Source organism: Molossus molossus, unplaced genomic scaffold (assembly GCF_014108415.1).
Source record: "Molossus molossus isolate mMolMol1 unplaced genomic scaffold, mMolMol1.p scaffold_m16_p_5, whole genome shotgun sequence".
In the NCBI taxonomy this organism is placed as follows: domain Eukaryota; kingdom Metazoa; phylum Chordata; class Mammalia; order Chiroptera; family Molossidae; genus Molossus; species Molossus molossus.
In genome coordinates, this window is record NW_023425388.1 from 15354404 (window position 1) to 15371583 (window position 17180).

The following is a 17180-nucleotide window of genomic DNA, read 5'->3' on the forward strand; positions in this document are numbered from 1 at the left end:
CCCGCGCCAGCCTCTGAGGGACAGCACAGAGCAGCAGGCTACACCAGCAAAACAGTACGCTGCGACATTCAAATGTGACTTCTTAAACCCATGATGCAAAATATTGAGAAATAAAACTTACAGATAAGTTCTTTTTTATTTTCTATTTTTTGTTTTTTTGGTATGTGCCCCTAGCGGGAACCGAACCCTGAACTCTCTGGGTCCAACCGCTAAGCCAAACCGGCCAGGGCACAAATAAGTTCTTATGCTTTTAAAATAGAGTTAGGGGAGGGAAGCTCGTGGTATAATACTTTTCTAGAAAACGATTGGAGAAAGCGAATCAGTTCGTCTGGAGAGGTGTCAGATTTTTAGAGCTGGAAGAGATCTTGGTGATCAACCAAACTGATCCTCTTATTCTGTAGATAAGAAAAGAGACCCAGACGGAAGTATTTGCCCAAAGTCAAGCTAAGTAGGGCCAAGGTCAAAGCACACGTTTTCCCACCTCCTCTCCATTGCTGTCTTCTCTCAGTGAAAAGCCCAGACAGCTCCCCCTGAGTTCAGTTTCTCACCAAACCCAAGGAAGTGTGCTCCTGAGCACTCTTGATTACAGGGGGCAGGAGCAGTCTAAACAGACTAAAGTGGTGGCAAAGCCAGAAACCTCACCTTGTTCAGCTCCAGAAATCTCTAGGCTACTTGTTTCCGAGGCTTATTTGCTCTGCCCACGTGGATTTGGATGTGTTAGAGCAAAGAAATGAATAAACCCAGGAAACAGGTAGCAAAATATAAAAGAGCGGAGTGACTGATAAGCCAGGGTGAGCGCACACAAGGTCAGCAATGACAGTGTCACCCAACTTGGGGCATTGCTCCTTTGACAGTAATAGTTCTAAGCTTGTGTCCTTTGAAACAGTATCAAGTCTACTAGCACTAGTATCCGTTTATCTCATGTCTACTCAAAACAGGTTTGCTTTTCATTTTAATTCCAGCTGCAGGCAAATAAAAAATTTTTTCCATACTTGAATAATTCAGAAACCTTTTTACATTTCTTTAAAGTCATTGTGTTGTAACTGCCTTGGCCTGATGCATCTATCCGAGAAGCAGCTTCCTGTTTATCAAAGTGCCTGTCTTGGGTGCCAAAGACCCCATGCAGGCATCCTCACTGAATGCATCCATAGTGTAAACCATGTATAACAAAGGTAATTTTACCAGTAGGCTAATTGATACAAACCAAGAGTCAAGTCTGTGGCATCTCATCCACTTTATAACGAAACTGCATGATTTAAGGACCTGCTATATTGCTTTGCTCGGGCAACTGCAACAAAGCCACAGCCCGGGGCTCCAACAATGGAAATGTACTTCCTCCCGAGCTGGAGGCTGGACGTCTGAGGTCAAGGTCTCGTGGAAGGCTCGTCCGTGGCCTCGCGGTGCCTTCTCGTCTTCCCTCTGTGAGTGTCTGAGTCCTGACCTCCTCTGCTGGGAAGGACACTGGTATTAGTGGGTTAGGTTTACCATAATGACTTCCTTTAACCTTCATTACTGCTTCAAAGACCCTGTCCCCAAATACGGTCCTATCGTGGGGTCCTGGGGGTTAGGACTTGAGTCCATGAATTTGGCGGGGATACAGTTCAGCCCGTCACAGGGCTCAGCGATGCTGGGCAGAAAAGGGAGGCCGGTCACAGGCACTGTCTGCCACGGTTGTGCCTGGGACTGAGCAGGTACTTTGTTGAGCGGATACATCCCCAGGCCCTACCCCAGACCTGGGGAAACAGACTTCCCAGGTAGGAGGCTGGGAACCCGAGTGCTGGAAATTTTTGTGACTGAATCAGACATGAGAATATCATCTAAGTATTTCTCCTTTAAAAAGAATTCATAACTACTTTTCTATGCCTTTTAAGGCTGTAAAGGAGACTTAAAAGGCATAACCATAGCTACCTACATTCAGTGTTTCTTTTGGTTACCAAGAAACGTCTCCTTGGATTTGAAATATAGAAGTTGACACTTCAACACAGATGCTGAAAAGAAGGAAATCATTTTTAAGCTAAGAGGCATCCTTAAAGGAACAAAAGCGTAGCGAGGGCAGTTCTTCAGCTCTTCTTTTGATATTCATTTGGCTGGGTGCTTGGGAGCAACTCGAAACCTCTCTAGAGTGAGCATCCCACCTCGTTTGTGTTTCTGAAGAAACGCTTTGACAAGCCCCGTGTTGAGCTGTGGAAAGCAGTGTTGGACCAGAATGTCACCTAAGGTGCTGTGCACCATCCCTGCGCTTGAGAAGGTTACAGTCTAGCTGGGAAGGCTGAACATGGACCCGAAGAGCTGCAGCCCAGCCCAGGCACCTAGGCTGCCTCACCTGGGCCAGGTGACACTGCACTGTGGGACTCAGGGGACCACCTCTCTGAGAATGTGCCAGAGTCTACCGTCTCGTAGGACGTTCTGCACCCGCCTCAGCTGGCTCTCACACTCAGGTACCCGGAATCAAGTCCATTGCCAGCTCCGATTAACCTGCTTCATTAATGAGTAACCCTACTTCACTAAGAACAAAAACGAAAAAGTGAATGTTTCCCATTGGACCGGCTGGAGTCAGCCGAGGCAGTGCAGTTGTGCTTCCCACGATCTGTGCTTGCAGGCTCCCTGATGAAGGCGCTGGGCTCCAGGAAACCTCATTCTTGGAGGGGACGGTTCCGATTCCGATTCCCACAGAGGATGACAGAAACGTAGAGATGAAAACGAGCCTCGCATCTCTATTAATAGAGCTGTTACCAGCTGGAAATGAGCAGTTGCTAGTTTTTGCTTTTAAAAAACAGGCAGTACACACTAATTTAATGATTTGCTGGGCCACACGGCCAGAGATTCATTCTGTGAGCCTGGAACCAGTTTCCCAAGGAGATGACTGGCTGTCTGTGGGCCTCAGGCAGTGACACGAGGGCCCTGTGTCCTGCTGCCTCCCCGACCCGCTGCCCTCTTGGGTGGCTGCGGAGGAGCCTGGCTCCCACTGAGCCACCCACTGTTGCTCCTGCTTGAATCCGGTCCTGCGCAGCCCACTGACCCCCAGTTCTGTTTAGTAGCCGATGGGTCTTTTCTACCCTGATGTCAGTGGACAGTGGATACTTGAAAAACTACATTGTAACGCTTACCACTCCTCCTCCTACATGGAGACCTTGCCTTCAACAGGGGCAGGAGTATGACAGATGTTTAAGGGCACAAACTTGTAATGGTAGTAAAAAAGCCCTAGAGATCTAATGCACAGTGTAAGGAATATAGACAGTATTGTTATCATCAAACTCGCAAAGAGACTAGAACTTAATTATCCCAAATGATTCTCTAACATGATAGAGGCACTAATGATCACTGCAGTGTATCAAATTAACAGGTACACTTTAAGTGTACATAACATTATGTGTCAAATATATTTCCATTTTTAAAAATTAGGGGAGAGGAGGGCACAAATTAATTTGAGAGAGAGAAAGGGAGAGGGGAGAGAGAGAAATATCAATGTGTGAGGATCCAACCCACAACGTGTGCATGTGCCCTGGCTGGGAATTGAACCCGAGACCTTTCCGTGTATGGGACGAAGGTCTGACCCACTGAGTCACACAGGCCAGGACACACATTTTTTGATTATAGGGTGGAAAACATTTTTCTTTCACAGATCTGACAACTGGAAGTCCAGAAGTCTCCCCACGCCCCCAGTCTTCTCATTAATAATCTAAATAAGGAGAGAGTAACTTATTTCGTTTTTTTATGGAGTTGTGGAGTATGACTTTTTCTGATAAATGTGCCATCCTACCGGTGACATTAAAAAATACTATGTCCTTAGGGGTCCTTTCTTCCTGGCAAGAAGTTGACCCCAGGATGGAGGTACCTAGCGCCCGATAACGTGGTGGTGTAGCGCAGGTGGACAGCGAGCAGGTGCCTGGGAGGCCACGGTGAAGAGCAGAGGCGGATCAGAAGCCCCACAGTCTCGAAGTCAGCAGCAGAAGCAGAAATTGGAAGGTCAGAGGAAAACATCAAACATGATTTCGAAGACACAGCACAGGTCCCAGAGCCTGCCTGGAGAGTGACTCGATGTAGGCGTGAAACAGAACCGAACTACTTGTCAAGAGATGGGATTATGATTAAGAAAAGGAAAGGGTACACCAGGAGGTCACTGGGAGAGGTCACTGGAGCCTTGGAAGCCTGGTCGCTCTTTGCTTTTCTTTGCTTTTCCTGCGTCGTGACTGGCTCCTTTGATGGTCTTACCGTCTGTCATTATTATGTACATTTTAGTGCATCTCATCCCCTCTTCTCTCCACCTGGATGACCTGAAATGGAAAACTGTAGGGATCGGGATTCTGTGGTTTGGTCTAACTCCGCACCATGCATTAAAGGGACCCCCATCAGCACACCCCGTGGGTGGCTATCCGGAATAAAATCCAAAGGTGGTAGAGACCATGTGACGGGAGAACTAGGAACTGGGGACCCAAATAGAATTTTATCTCCATGCCTGGTGGTTGAGCTGTAAATTCCTGTGGCCGTGTTAAAGGGACAGGGGACTCCGGAACAGTTCGGGAAGAAAAGGGTAGGACGAGCCTTCAGAAGTCCTGCCCGAGGCTGTGTTAGGACCAGGCGGGCCAGGCTGCTTGGGCTCAGCCCTCCGCAGGGGGGCCCCGGGGTGTCTCGGGAGGACAGCACACCCCACCGAGAGCCACACGGAGGCTTTAACTGTTACTGCTGCCGTCTGATCCGGAGAGTCGGAGAGGGACTCCTCAGGGGTGTGCACGTGTATTTCCATCTCAGCAAGCGACCGCTGTCCCTGCCCCGTGGGCGGTGGGGGTTCTGCCCTGACGTCATCGTCCTGTCGTTCGTTCTGGAATGAGCACCCCGGGCTCTGTTTGAAGGGACCTAACCTCGCGCGCTCCTGCAGGGCCCACGCGTGCCGCCCCGCCGGACCCGCGCCCTCGCCCCGTGCCCTTTAGTGGTGGGGTTATCGTGGGACCTGAGGACTCCGGGCGCCCTGTTCGCCTTCAAGGCCACGATGCACACTCCCTGGGCGCCGGGTTGTGAAAGTAACCCTGTGTCCTGTGGCTCCCGGCGTCCGCGGTCTGCGCGCCCGGCGGCCAAGGGCAGAGGGTGGCAGGCAGCAAAGAGGCGGAGAACCGACGGAAAGGGAGACGCGACGGCACAGCAGCGTCCCAGCCTCGCATCTCTGGCAGGGCGCTCAGCCTTTGACTCGGGTCCTGGAAGTTGCCAGATGTCCCTCTGCTCCTGATGAATGCGGACATCTGTGGACAGCCAGGGCGAGGGCTGGCGTCGCCCCGCAGGGATGTGCCGCTGGAAATTTCAACCATCAAGCAGCATTACGGTTTCTTCTACGCGGGAACTTGGCAAGCTCCCTGCTGGATCTCCACAGCCAAGTTTTGTTTTTTTTAACCTCCACAGTCTCTGAAACCTCGGTGAAGAGGTGGCGCAGAGCGAAGAGATGCCCAAGTTTGAATGGCATGCTGCCGCCGAGGGGAAAACACCTGTGACTGTTCCCACAGGACAGTGACACTGAGCACATTTGAGCAGTGTGCTCGGAGCGTCACACCATTGACCATGGGAAACCAGAATATTGACAGACCTTTTTTTAAGTTTTACTGAAGCATAATGGACATACAAAGTATTGGTTATAGATATACAGCATGATGATATGATGCGTGCATATATTACAAAATGATTACCACAGTATTGTATACTTATACAATATGGTATTGTTAACGTTAGCCACCATCCCTGACTTACTTATTTTATTTTTTTTATTTATTTATTTTTTTATTTTTTTATCCTCACCAGAGGACATTTTTTCCATTTTTTGTTCAGATAGAGCGGGAGGGAGAGAGAGGAAGAGAGAGAGAGAGAGAAACATCGACGTGAAGGGACACATCGAGTGGCTGCCACCCGCACGACCAACCAGGGCCGGGGACAAACTGCAACCGAGGTACGTGCCCTTAGCGGGAACCGAACCCGGGTCTCTCAGGACCGCAGGCCAACCCTCCAACCGCTGAGCCAAACCAGCCAGGGCTATTTTATAACTGGAAGTTTGTAACCTTCACCCACCCCCAACCACCTGTCTCTGGCAACCACCAAATTCTTCTGTATCAGAGTTTGGGAGTTTTTTAGGTTCTACATATAATCGACATTATCCAGTTTTTGTCTTCTCTGCCTTACTTCATTTAGCATAATGCCCTCAAGGTCCATTTTTGCTGAAGCAAATGGCAGGATTTCCTTCTTTTTCATGGTTAAATAATAGTGTACATGTGTGTATGTAACACATTTTCGTTATTCATTCATCTGTCGATGGACACTTAGGTTGCTTTCATGCCTTGGCTATTGTCACTAATGCTGCAGTGAACATGAGGGTGCAAATATCTTTTTGACATTGTGAATTCATTTTCTTCAGGTGAACACCCAGAAGTGGAATTACTGGATCCTATGGTAGTTCTGTTTTTAGTTTATTGAGGAACCACCATACTGTTTTCCATGGTGGCTACACCAGCTTTTTAGTCTAAATTATTCATTAGATGGTGTGGTCTTGTCATGGTGTCATATCAAGCTGCATCCCTAGACCTGCTGTCTTAGCACCAACACATCTGCTCTGGTGTTTTTCCTTCGCTGGGTGGCAACAGGGTTGCAGTGTGGGGTCAGAACCATGCCAGAGTGGACGTGTCGGGGGGGGGGGGGGACCGATAAAGCGCTGTCGCTTTGCGGCAGTCAGCGGTGGGGCACAGCCCTGCAGCGTCCTCCTGGAAATTACGTGGAGAACCCAAACACCATCTTCTGCACACTACATCCTAACTTTTCCTTGGAAAACATCTTCTTCATTCTGATTACATTCGTGTGGCTTTTCTTCATCTTCCAGTAGTTTCCCAGAAGAGAACATTTAAAAACAGTAACAAAACTAAGCATTTATTCATTCAGCAGAGAGTTAAGTACTTCCTTTCTCCTGTGTACTGTGAGGGGTACAGCAAATATACGCAACACCTGCACAGCCGCTGCCCACAGAACAGGGATGGACATGCCTTGCCCAGCGCGGGGAGTACACAGCGCCCTCCCACGCTGCTCTGTCCTGACAGCCACGCTGGGGGCAGGGGGGTTGGGGGTCAACACGACAAGTTTACAATTGCCGGCCTAATCTTCGAGATAAAGCACCATTTCAACAGAGGGTCTATTTTTAAACTTTTAGCCGGACATACCTCTTTGCTCTCACTTAAAAAAAAAAAAAGATCATCTGTAATCTAGAACGGCATGTCCTTGCTATATCTTTCCTTTTCTTCCGTGCCGAATAAGAACCCCCTTGGTGTACGTACATTGTCATTTTAATGGAAAGATTCTTAGACCTCTCCTCAACACGTAAGCTTTGGTAAAAATGGAGACATATCAAACATGGGAAGATACACAGTCCAGATTTGAGTGTGTCCCCATATACTTTGCTGAATTTCTCTTTGTGATACTTTTGGATTTTTTTTTTCTAGCTTACCACCACACATTCAAGTAAAGCAGCCTTCCACTGTGATTTTTTGTCTGTTATTGAACCAAGCGGGAAGAAAAAAAAAAAATATGTATTTTCCCCACTAGATCTATTGAGTTACTGTAGAGTTGGGTAAGCAACCGATGATCCCGTCAAGGTTTGAAGCGCCACCTGGTGGCTACATGGGAGCATCTGCATCATGGTGGACGCTGGGTGCTGCTCCAGATGTCAAAGAGCAGAGGAAAGAGAAGAAAATAGTGGGTGTTCTCCAATCCTGGCAAAGGAAGAGGACCGTGCTCCTCGTTTTACAGCTTCTCCCTGTGCTTTAAAGGTTGCTTTTTTCTTTTGCTCAGTTTTCCTCCGGCTTGCCTTTCAGGTTGACGCGGCTGTGACCCCAGAAGAGCGCCACCTCTCCAAGATGCAGCAGAATGGCTACGAAAACCCAACCTACAAGTTCTTTGAGCAGATGCAGAACTAGACCACCGCCGCAGCGGCCTCTGAAGATGGACAGCAAAAAAAACCATTGCTTCACGACCCATCGGTGTTCATTTATAGAATATTGTGGAAAGAAACAAACCCTTCTGTTTTATGATTTCCTCATCAGCGCCTTTGGACAGCTGTGCTGTAACACAAGTAGATGCCTGAACTTGAATTAATACACAGATCAGTAATGTATGATTCTCTCTTCTCACATTTCCGTCTCTCCACCACATTATCCATGGGTTTTGTGTACTGTAAAAAACTTAGCTGTATCCAACTAGTGCATGATTAGATTCTCCTGATTATTTATCACGTAGCCCCTTAGCCAGTTGTATATTATTCTTGTGGTTTGTGACCCAATTAAGTCCTACTTGAAATATGCTTTAAGAATCGATGGGGGATGCTTCCTGTGAACGTGGGCGTGTAGCTGCTTCTCTTGCCTAAGTCTTCTTTCCCTGATCACTATGCATTTTGAAGTTCAACATTTTTATGTATTCCAAATGATTTAGAGAATTTTTTCCCCATGATTGCATTTTACTGTATAGATGGCTGCTTCTGCTGTATTTGTGATATAGGAATTATGAGGACACACGTTTATTCCTTTGTGCCTGTTTTATGTGCACACATTAGGCATTCAGAATTGAAATTTTTTTGGTCCATGTATCTTTGGATCTTTGATAAAGAAAAGAACCCCTGTTCCTTGTAAGCACTTTTATGGGGGGTGGGGGGGGTGGGGGAGGGAGTGCTCTGCTGGTCTCAAATTACCAAGAATTCTCCCCAAAAATTTTCTGCAGGATGATTGTACAGTCATTGCTTATGACCATGATAGCTTTCTACACTGTATTACATAAATAAATTAAATAAAATGACCCTGGGCAAGAGTTTTCTTTGAAGAATGAGTGAACGTTCAGTAGAGGGATTTTAGGTGCAGGGGAAAGAGGCAGATTGAGTGTCCTTTAACCAGCCTGAAACACTGTATCCGTGATACCAAAAGATGAAAGGGAAAGAGGCAAAATCAGGGAATGGGGGCAGCATGCCTGGACAAACCCTTCTTTAAGATTTGTCTTCAATTTGTATAAAATGGTGTTTTCATGTAAATAAATACATTCTTGGAGGAGCGCCATTGTGCTGGTGTGAATGATTCCGTAATAACAACCTTTTGATTACTCTCTGGTTGTCCGAAGACGAGTGAGAAACCTAATATACTGTCATACGGGGCCTCCGCACCTCTTGTGCCTTAGCTGTAAGTTTGAGATGGAAACGCTGGGGCCAGCGTGCCTTCCTCAGTGCCCGGAACATTCCTCGTGGGCCTGACTCAGCTTTTATTCAGTCCGAAGCACTCGCTGCCGTATCTTAGTCCTCAGGTTTGCCCGTGTCGGTCTGTTCAGGCTGCTATAACAAAATCCCATCTCATGAATGTTCATGTGTTTTTAACAGACTAGGTAGCTTCTAAACAACATACATGTATTTATTTTTCACAGTTCTGGACACTGGGAGTCTGAGACCAGGGTGCCAGCATGGTCAGGTAGGGCTCTTCCAGGTCGCAGACTCCTTGTACCCTCGGTGCAGGAGGGGTGAGGGACCTCTCCGCAGCTCCTTCTATACGTCACTGATCCATTCATGAGGACTCCGGCCGTGACTTAAACCCCCACACGCACCACCTCAGGCCATCACATTGGGCATTAGGATCTCGACACAGGAATTTGAGGGCGCACAAACATTCAGACAGTCTCAAGAGTGGAAGAGAAAAGTTCCAGGGAAATAAAAACTAAGACCAGCTGATAGCCAGTTTTCTATAAAACGGGATTTCTGAACCCTGGCACTATCCACAGAGTTGGCAGGACGCGGGGCGCTTGTCCTGTGCATTGCAGGCTGGGCAGCATCTCTGTCCTCTGCCCACTGCCGGCCAGTGCACCTCCCAGATATGACCAGCAAACGTCTCCAGACATCACCAGGTGCCTGATGTCTCGTAGAGGGGCAGAATCACCCCCCGTTGAGAACCACACTGTTCTGTTTTAAAACAAAGTTGCGCGTACATGATTTTTCAACGGGGAAGTCTATCCAACTGCTATCCTGAGGGTCTGAGGACACGCCGGCTGGTGCTTTGCAGCCTTGGGCTTGTGTCAGGTGAACATGGGGATCAGCCAGACGTTTCAGCATTAGATTGTGGCCTTTGAAACTAAAACACTAAGCACAGAAAGTTGAACAAAATCGTTTCAGCGCGTCACAGGGAACAGGTTCAATGAGAACACGTCTGAGCGTGTCCTGTCTTCGTGAGAACAAAGCTGTCCTCCCCCTCGGCCTGTTAGGGGGCAGTCAGACCTGACAGCTCGTGCGGTGATAATGCAGGACAGCGTGCATGTACACCAGCTGCCTCCTGTCTGACCCACAGAGAGGTAGCTAATGGTGAAATTAGCCCTGACCAAACTGTATTTCCAATCCAACTTTCCCAAACGCAGGCTGCTTCTCCCAGGCCGGCCTTCCAGCCCAGGAAGCTTTAGCGCTGCTCATTCTTGGAGAGAAAGAAATGTAAAGCGTGTGTATAGTAGAATTATGAAAGAAAAGATAATGCCTTATAATCTTGGTTCTCAAATTGAGGTCTATTGAAAGGATTCTCCAGATGGTCTGGGGATTAATCAAGGGGAAATTTACATAAAACCAACGTGTTACCAAATAGAATGATGGTCGTCATTGCCCAAGCCAGAGACCAATGAAATCCAGGGGGGGAGTTTGGCGTGGTCAACCTGATGGGTGAGACATAACACCTCAATCTAGTTTGCATGTGTATCTATCTTGTTAGAGTCAAGTTGGATGCTCTTTTGTATGTTCAAGGGCCGTTTTATAGCCCTGTGAATGTTCTGTTTGTGTCTTTAGCTCTGGGCTTGAAGTCTGACGCTTTGCTATCAGGACTGCAGCCCCTACTGTGTTCTCTCTCTATTTGTCCGATGAAGCTTTGTCCACCCTCTATTCTCAGCTTTTTGTTCGAAGTGCGTGTCTGTTTTGTGTCAGCACAGAGTTGGGTTTTCACTCCGTGAGCCGATTTGAACATCTTTTAATAGGCAAGTTTGGCCCATTCAGTTTTATGGTATGACTGCTCTGTTGGCTCTCTGTTCCATCATAGCTCACGTTGTAATTACTGAGCGTGCTACATTCACCGTGTCTCTGTGGGGGGAGGGCTCTTGGCGTGCGTGTGCGTGTGCATGCGTGTCCGTGTGTGTGTGTGATAGGAAGCTTTGTATTTTCATTCTCGCAGTTGCTTTTGTACTAATGCTTTCTGTAGGGCTCTTCACTTTGCTTTTCTTACTTAACCTTTCTCTGTCTCCTCTAAACGATGCTCCTTGACTCCTCCCTCCCACCTACACAACAGCCAGTGTTCTTACTCTGTTCTCTCCAAGCTTTCTCTCTTCTCCCATTTTTTCAGTTCCATTTGCCCCCCCATGATTTTTACTTTTTCTGAACCCAGGAACCCACCCCATTTTAGCCGCAGTTCTGCAGTCCTGTAGGGGAGCTACTGCTCCACCAGCCCTTGCTCCCAGGTGTCTTTCGGTTGCATGAAGTTCACCCTCCAGTAGATTTCCCGCAACAGCGCCTGTGACACTGGTCCTGCTGCGCTGGCTGATTCAAAACTGACTTGCTATCCCTTGAAACTTGCAGGGCAGCTTGTTTTTCCTTAACTTTCTTGAAAATTCTGCTCCAGGCTGTTCCCTTGCTTTGTATGTTATTTTTGAGAAAAATGAGGCCGATCTAATTCTCTTTCCTTTCTAAGCTTTTTTTCATTTTTAGCCTGGAGGACCTCAGGATTTTTTTTTTTTTTTTTTCTGTATCTTTAAAGTCTCATCATTTTACAAAGCTATCTCCTTTTTTTTTTTAATTAATTTATTTTTAATCCTCACCTGAAGACATTTTTTGATATTTTGTTCAGATAGAGTGGGAGGGAGAGAGAGAAACATCGACGTGAAAGGGACACATGGAGTGGCTGCCACCCACACGACCAAACCAGGGCCGGGGACAAACTGTACCGAGGTACGTGCCCGTAGCAGGAACCGAACCTGGGTCTCTCCGGACCGCAGGCCGACGCTCTAACCGCTGAGCCAAACTGGCTAGTGCACAAAGCTATGTCTTAGAGTTGATTATTTGTGGTCAATTTTCCTGTTACCCTCACCCTTTCCCGAGCCCTTTCAATGTGTAGAGTCAGCTCATTTGTGTGTGTGTGTGTGTGTTTTTTTCCTGAACTTTCATTGGATTCGAGTTTAATATTCTGCTCCATTATTTGTATTTTCTTCTTCAGAGACAGCAATACTACGAACTTTCAACCTCCTTTGCCTGTTTTCATTTCAGTCTCCTCTCTGATCCTTTTTATTTTCTTTATCTCATTTTCATTCTCTTGGTTGTTTTCCTTCTTTTATTTAATGTCCTTTATTAAGTTGCTCATTGAACCCTTTGGGCCCCTTACATTCTGTTCTTCATCACTGATACTGTTATATGATATTCCTCCATTCCTTTCCTGAGTTCCATCAGCTCTCATTTCATTTCTTCCTATTTTTTTTTTTTTCCCTTGATTTCTGGGCTTCGATTTTGTACCTCTGACTCGGGGTATTTTCCCTATCCCCAAATGCATGTTGGAGAATTTCTCATCAATATTGAGTGTTAACAGTTTCCTTCAACCTGGTGGTTGTTGGGGGTGGGAGGAAACTTGGCCAGTGGATTCACAACGCGGGGGTTTGCCGTGGTTTTCCGGGGAAACACTGTTATTTTCTGCTCCTGTTGCTTCCTAGGCAGGTGCGTTCCGCTCTCCGTGCGGCCTCGGGACAGGAGAGGAGGGAAGAGTTCATGTGTCCTCTTCTGATTTCGGGAGGAGCCTTCATTTTGTTCTTGTTTTTCTTTTTTTCCTTCTCTTCATTGCCTATATCCCAGGACCCCCCTTCCTCTCCATGGACCCTGCTGTCCCCCAGAAGCGGTGGGTCCCTTTCTCTCTTGGGGTGGTTTTGTCTGCTTTGTCTCCAAGTCCGCTGCTCCCCTCCACTCTTTTCCCCCGGATTTCCAGGCTCCTTGCCCCCTTTTCTGCACCCCTTGGCTTGTGGTGGCTGCAGCTGGCCGGCAGGGGGCACTCTGTTGGCATTTGTTTAGTTTTGTTTCCTCTGCTTACATATCAGTTGGAGGCTTGGTGTCCCCCGCTCCGCAGTGCTGAGGGGAGAGGTTTAACCACCATTACCAGCAAATCCCCACGCGCATGTATCTTAAAAGCTTCCCCAGGTGATTCTAATAATCAGCCAGGTGGACAACCGCCTGTTATATCACCAGGTGCTTTTAGCTCGTTTTACATATATTGTCCCCAGCATCCTCTGGCTTCCTGGCCAGGACTGTGTCGCTTGCCTCCCAGCTGAGTCCTTCGTGGGGCGCTGTTCTTCAGACCTGTTTCCTAAAGGCCTCTCTCATTCACCTGCAGCAGAATTACCTGCAAACCCTGCCCACACACACACACACACACACACACACACACAAATGCCAATTTCCTGAATCCCATCTTGGACCTAATTAGATAATCTCAGGAAACATAGGATTCTGCATTTTGAGTAAGTGCCCGTCACCACCACTATAGTTGTATAAGCCATGAAAGATCTTAGGAACCGCTGCTGTGGATGTTCGTGGACCCCAAGGTCTGCCCTCTGCTTTCTCCTCTACGCACCGGCTCTAAGTAATCAGCCACATGGAAAATGCTAGTTATTACTGTGTGCAAATCAAAAGGTCAAACCCAGACCTTTCCCTGAGTTGCAGGCTCAGATTCCTATATGTGCTTTAATAAATGCAGAAAATAAAGAACGTGGCAGGAAAAGGCTCCACGCTCGCCCCACCGTTCACACAGAAGCACTGCTAATGCTCTTGCGTGTATGCGCCCAGGGGTGTGCATTTCACTCCCTTGCCATTGTTTCCGTATCTTACAGCCCACGTCCTGCTTTTCCACCTGCATTCACATCTGCATATTGTCAGGTCACCTAGAAGTTCCTTAAAGTAGTCATTGTTAATGACTGCACATCGAAGAAAGGAAGTCTCACTCCCATCAGTAGTGTCAAACCCTCTCAAAGGACCACAGGACCGAGCGGGACTTGGGTAACGTTGAGCCTTGCCAAACTGAAATGAAAAGAGAAAGACAAATTTGGGGCACCCCTTGCCCACTAGTTTCCTGCTAGGCTGGCCGCTCAGGGACAATTCTCTTGTAGAGGATTCTTGAAAAGTCCCTGAGCCCTTTCTCTTGTGTTCACTCTCATTTGTCTGCAAACTCAAGGGCCCCACGGTGGTGTGACTTTCTGCGTAGAGGAGAAATTAGAGCACAGACAACTATGTCATTCCCTTGCTTTCATTATACATGTTTATCTTGTGGAATACATTCGCAAATCGATCAGAATATGGAGCTCCATCGCGGCTATAAAAGCAGCAAAAACTGTCCTCCGGCACCTGTTGGGCAAATGACAGGCTCTGAAGCGAACCAGCAGGCGACGCCTCATTTCTGACGGCGTTCTTCTGACACGATCTTAGACTAACTTCCAAAGTAAATGACTCATGGTCAGTAAGCGTTCTTGGACAGCCCAGTATTGCTGGAGAACCTGTCCTGTGTGTGCCAGAGCATAGTGCAATTTCTAACCACCTCGGACTGAGTTTTTCCCAGGCTGAACCTGCTTCCCCACTAGGGACCTTTTCGGTGGACCTGAACTTCCCGCCTTCAGCAGGCTTATGTCTGCTCCACGCAGAACTTGGGGCAGCTGGGCTGGAGGCGGGAGGGGCTGTCTGTTCCCAGCCCGGTGTGCTCACAGCTGGGGGTCCGGCCGGGGCCTCAGCGCCCCTCCACCTGCGCTGCTCCACGCGGCCTGGGCTCTCTCGCAGGGTGGTGGCAGGGCTCCAAGGGTGCCTGTCCCAAAAGAGAGGGCAGAAACTGTCCCCTTTATGCCCTCGTTCCAGAAGTCCCATGGCATCACTTCTGCCGTACCCAGTTCGCCAGGACAGGCACAAGGGTCTGCCCAGATCAAGAGGAGGGGACACAGACTCCACCTCTAGATGAGACCCAGGTCCTGATCCGTCCGGCATAATTAAGTAGTAATGAAGGACTGTGTAAGGCACGCAGGGATGAGGCTTCGTTCTCACCGGCGATTTCTGTGTATATGTTCCGTAGGCACCGATCACCTGACTCCAGATCCCCTGTTACCTACTGATGTCTCCATCCAAATGCAGGGTCGGGCAAAAGTAGGCTTACAGTTGTTTGTATGGGAAATAAACACAATAAATAACAGAAGAAACTGGGCTTTGCATGCTCACAACCGTAAACCTACTTTTGCCCCACCTGTATTTAACAGACTGACTAACGTGTTCAGCATCAAACTCCCGATGTCTTGCTCTTCGTTGGCTTCTCCCTTCTCAATAAATGACAACTCCATTCTTCCAGTTACTTGGGTCAAAAATTACAAGACAAAAATTATCTTATTTCGATATCTCCTTTAGGTCATTGATCAAATGGCCTCATTTGATCATGTCTTTCCTGACCATGGCTGGTTAACACTAAGCTCCCTCCCTGCCCCCAGCATCTCCTACACCCCTTCCTTCCATTATTTTTCTCCTGGGTACCATCTTACTTTTTTAAAAAAATTTTATTGTTGAAAGTATTACAGATGTACCCCCTTTTTTTCCTCATTGACCGCCCCCCTCCGCCTTCCCCACACTATTGTCTATGTCCTTGATTATGCATATAAGTTCTTTGGTTTATCTCATCCCACCCACCCCCATCCCCTCCCTCTGAGGTTGGTCAGTCTGTTCCATACGTCCATGTCTCTGGATCTATTTTGATGGTCAGCTTATTTCACTTTTATTTGCTTATTGCTCTCCTCTCACTACAATATAAGCTCCATAAAGGCAAGATTTTTTTATCTGTCTTGTTCTCTAATGACTCCCTAGTGCGGGCACAGTGCCTCCCACGTGATAGTTGCCCAGTAAGTATTTGCTGAATAAGTGAGTGGATTCGTGTTGTCACACTTTGGCAACGAGCACAGAAAAACCGTCCAGGAGAAGAAATGCGAGGAAGGAGAATCGCTTATGCAGATACTATACAAAAACCAGAGAGAACTGGCAGCGCTGTGTATCTTGTTTTCTCAAGAAACTGATAGGTCTAAATATATTTCATAATAAGCTGTCTTGGCCTAAATAAAATGTCTTTTCCTGGGTCCTGTTTCCTATGGTAGTTTCTTCCATGTGGGTATTGGGGAAATGGGCTAGGAGGGTCTGGCAGGGGAACAGGCTTCTGATACGTTTGTGTGGCAAAAAGCAAGCTTCCGAATTGCTTAAACATTTTTATTCATCCTTCCAAACCTGAGGGTTTTATCTACGGCCAGCAACCCTTTCACATCAAGCAATGGAGCTCCGACAATAAGAATAGGAGAGCAATCGTTTGATGAAAATTACTCCTATTACTGAAGAATTTTACTTCCGCTTAGGAGTTATAAGAGCTCTGGTGAATTGCACCATGAAATAGAGATACTTAATAGGAGGGAGAAAAATGACAAACTCAGAGCAAGAGGAGCACCTCAGGAATGTTCAGCCAATGGCACGTACAGCATGGAATCGTTAATAAGCTTCTAGGACGGAGGAAGCAAAATTATCTACAAAGGAGCGGGCATCAGTGAAATGAGTTGCTGGAAAGGACACCTTGCTGATTTCAGGGTGTATTTCTAGCCACATGTCTGGACTCTCCAGGATCGTTTTAAGCGTCAGCTATTCACAAAGCCCTGTATGTATGGAAGGCAGATTCTTCTTCAAATAGGAAGATCATCTGAAAACACTGAGCTCCCATGAAGGCCTCAGCACTGGCCCTCTGCGCTTCCCCGACAGAGGTCAGCACGCGTGCGGCCGGCCCGGGACTCTGCTGGGAGCCTGAGCGTGTTTCTAGCTAAAGACTTTGTATCTTTACCTTCAGGAGAAGAGAAGTGTTTTACACTTGACTTTATGGCTGTCTTAGAAACATGAGTGAAGACATAGTCCTTAGATCCCCAAGATACCTGTCTCACGCTTGTTACCCAGTTTGCCTAAATGTTTAAGATTTTTAAAATTTTTTTCTATTTTCTTTTAATGTTTTTATTGATTTATTTATTTATTTATTTTTTTAGAGAGAGAGAGGAAGGGAAAGAGAGAGAGAAACATTGATGTGAGAGAGATACATTGATCAGCCACCTCCTGCAGGCCCCCTACTGGGGATGGAGCC

The 17180-nt window shown here is 47.4% G+C and overlaps 1 protein-coding gene across 8 annotated transcripts in view; it reads left to right on the forward strand.

Moving 5' to 3' along the window:
• LOC118616898 (amyloid beta precursor protein) overlaps positions 1–9058 on the forward strand; it is a 241811-nt gene extending 232753 nt beyond the window's left edge. For all 8 annotated transcript variants that reach the window (XM_036242451.1, XM_036242452.1, XM_036242453.1 and 5 more), the window contains one exon: positions 7836–9058. In XM_036242451.1, coding sequence (XP_036098344.1) covers positions 7836–7937 — 102 coding nt within the window. In that variant the 3' untranslated portion in view covers positions 7938–9058. The remainder of the gene's footprint in view (positions 1–7835) is intronic.
• The last annotated feature ends 8122 nt before the right edge of the window (positions 9059–17180 follow it).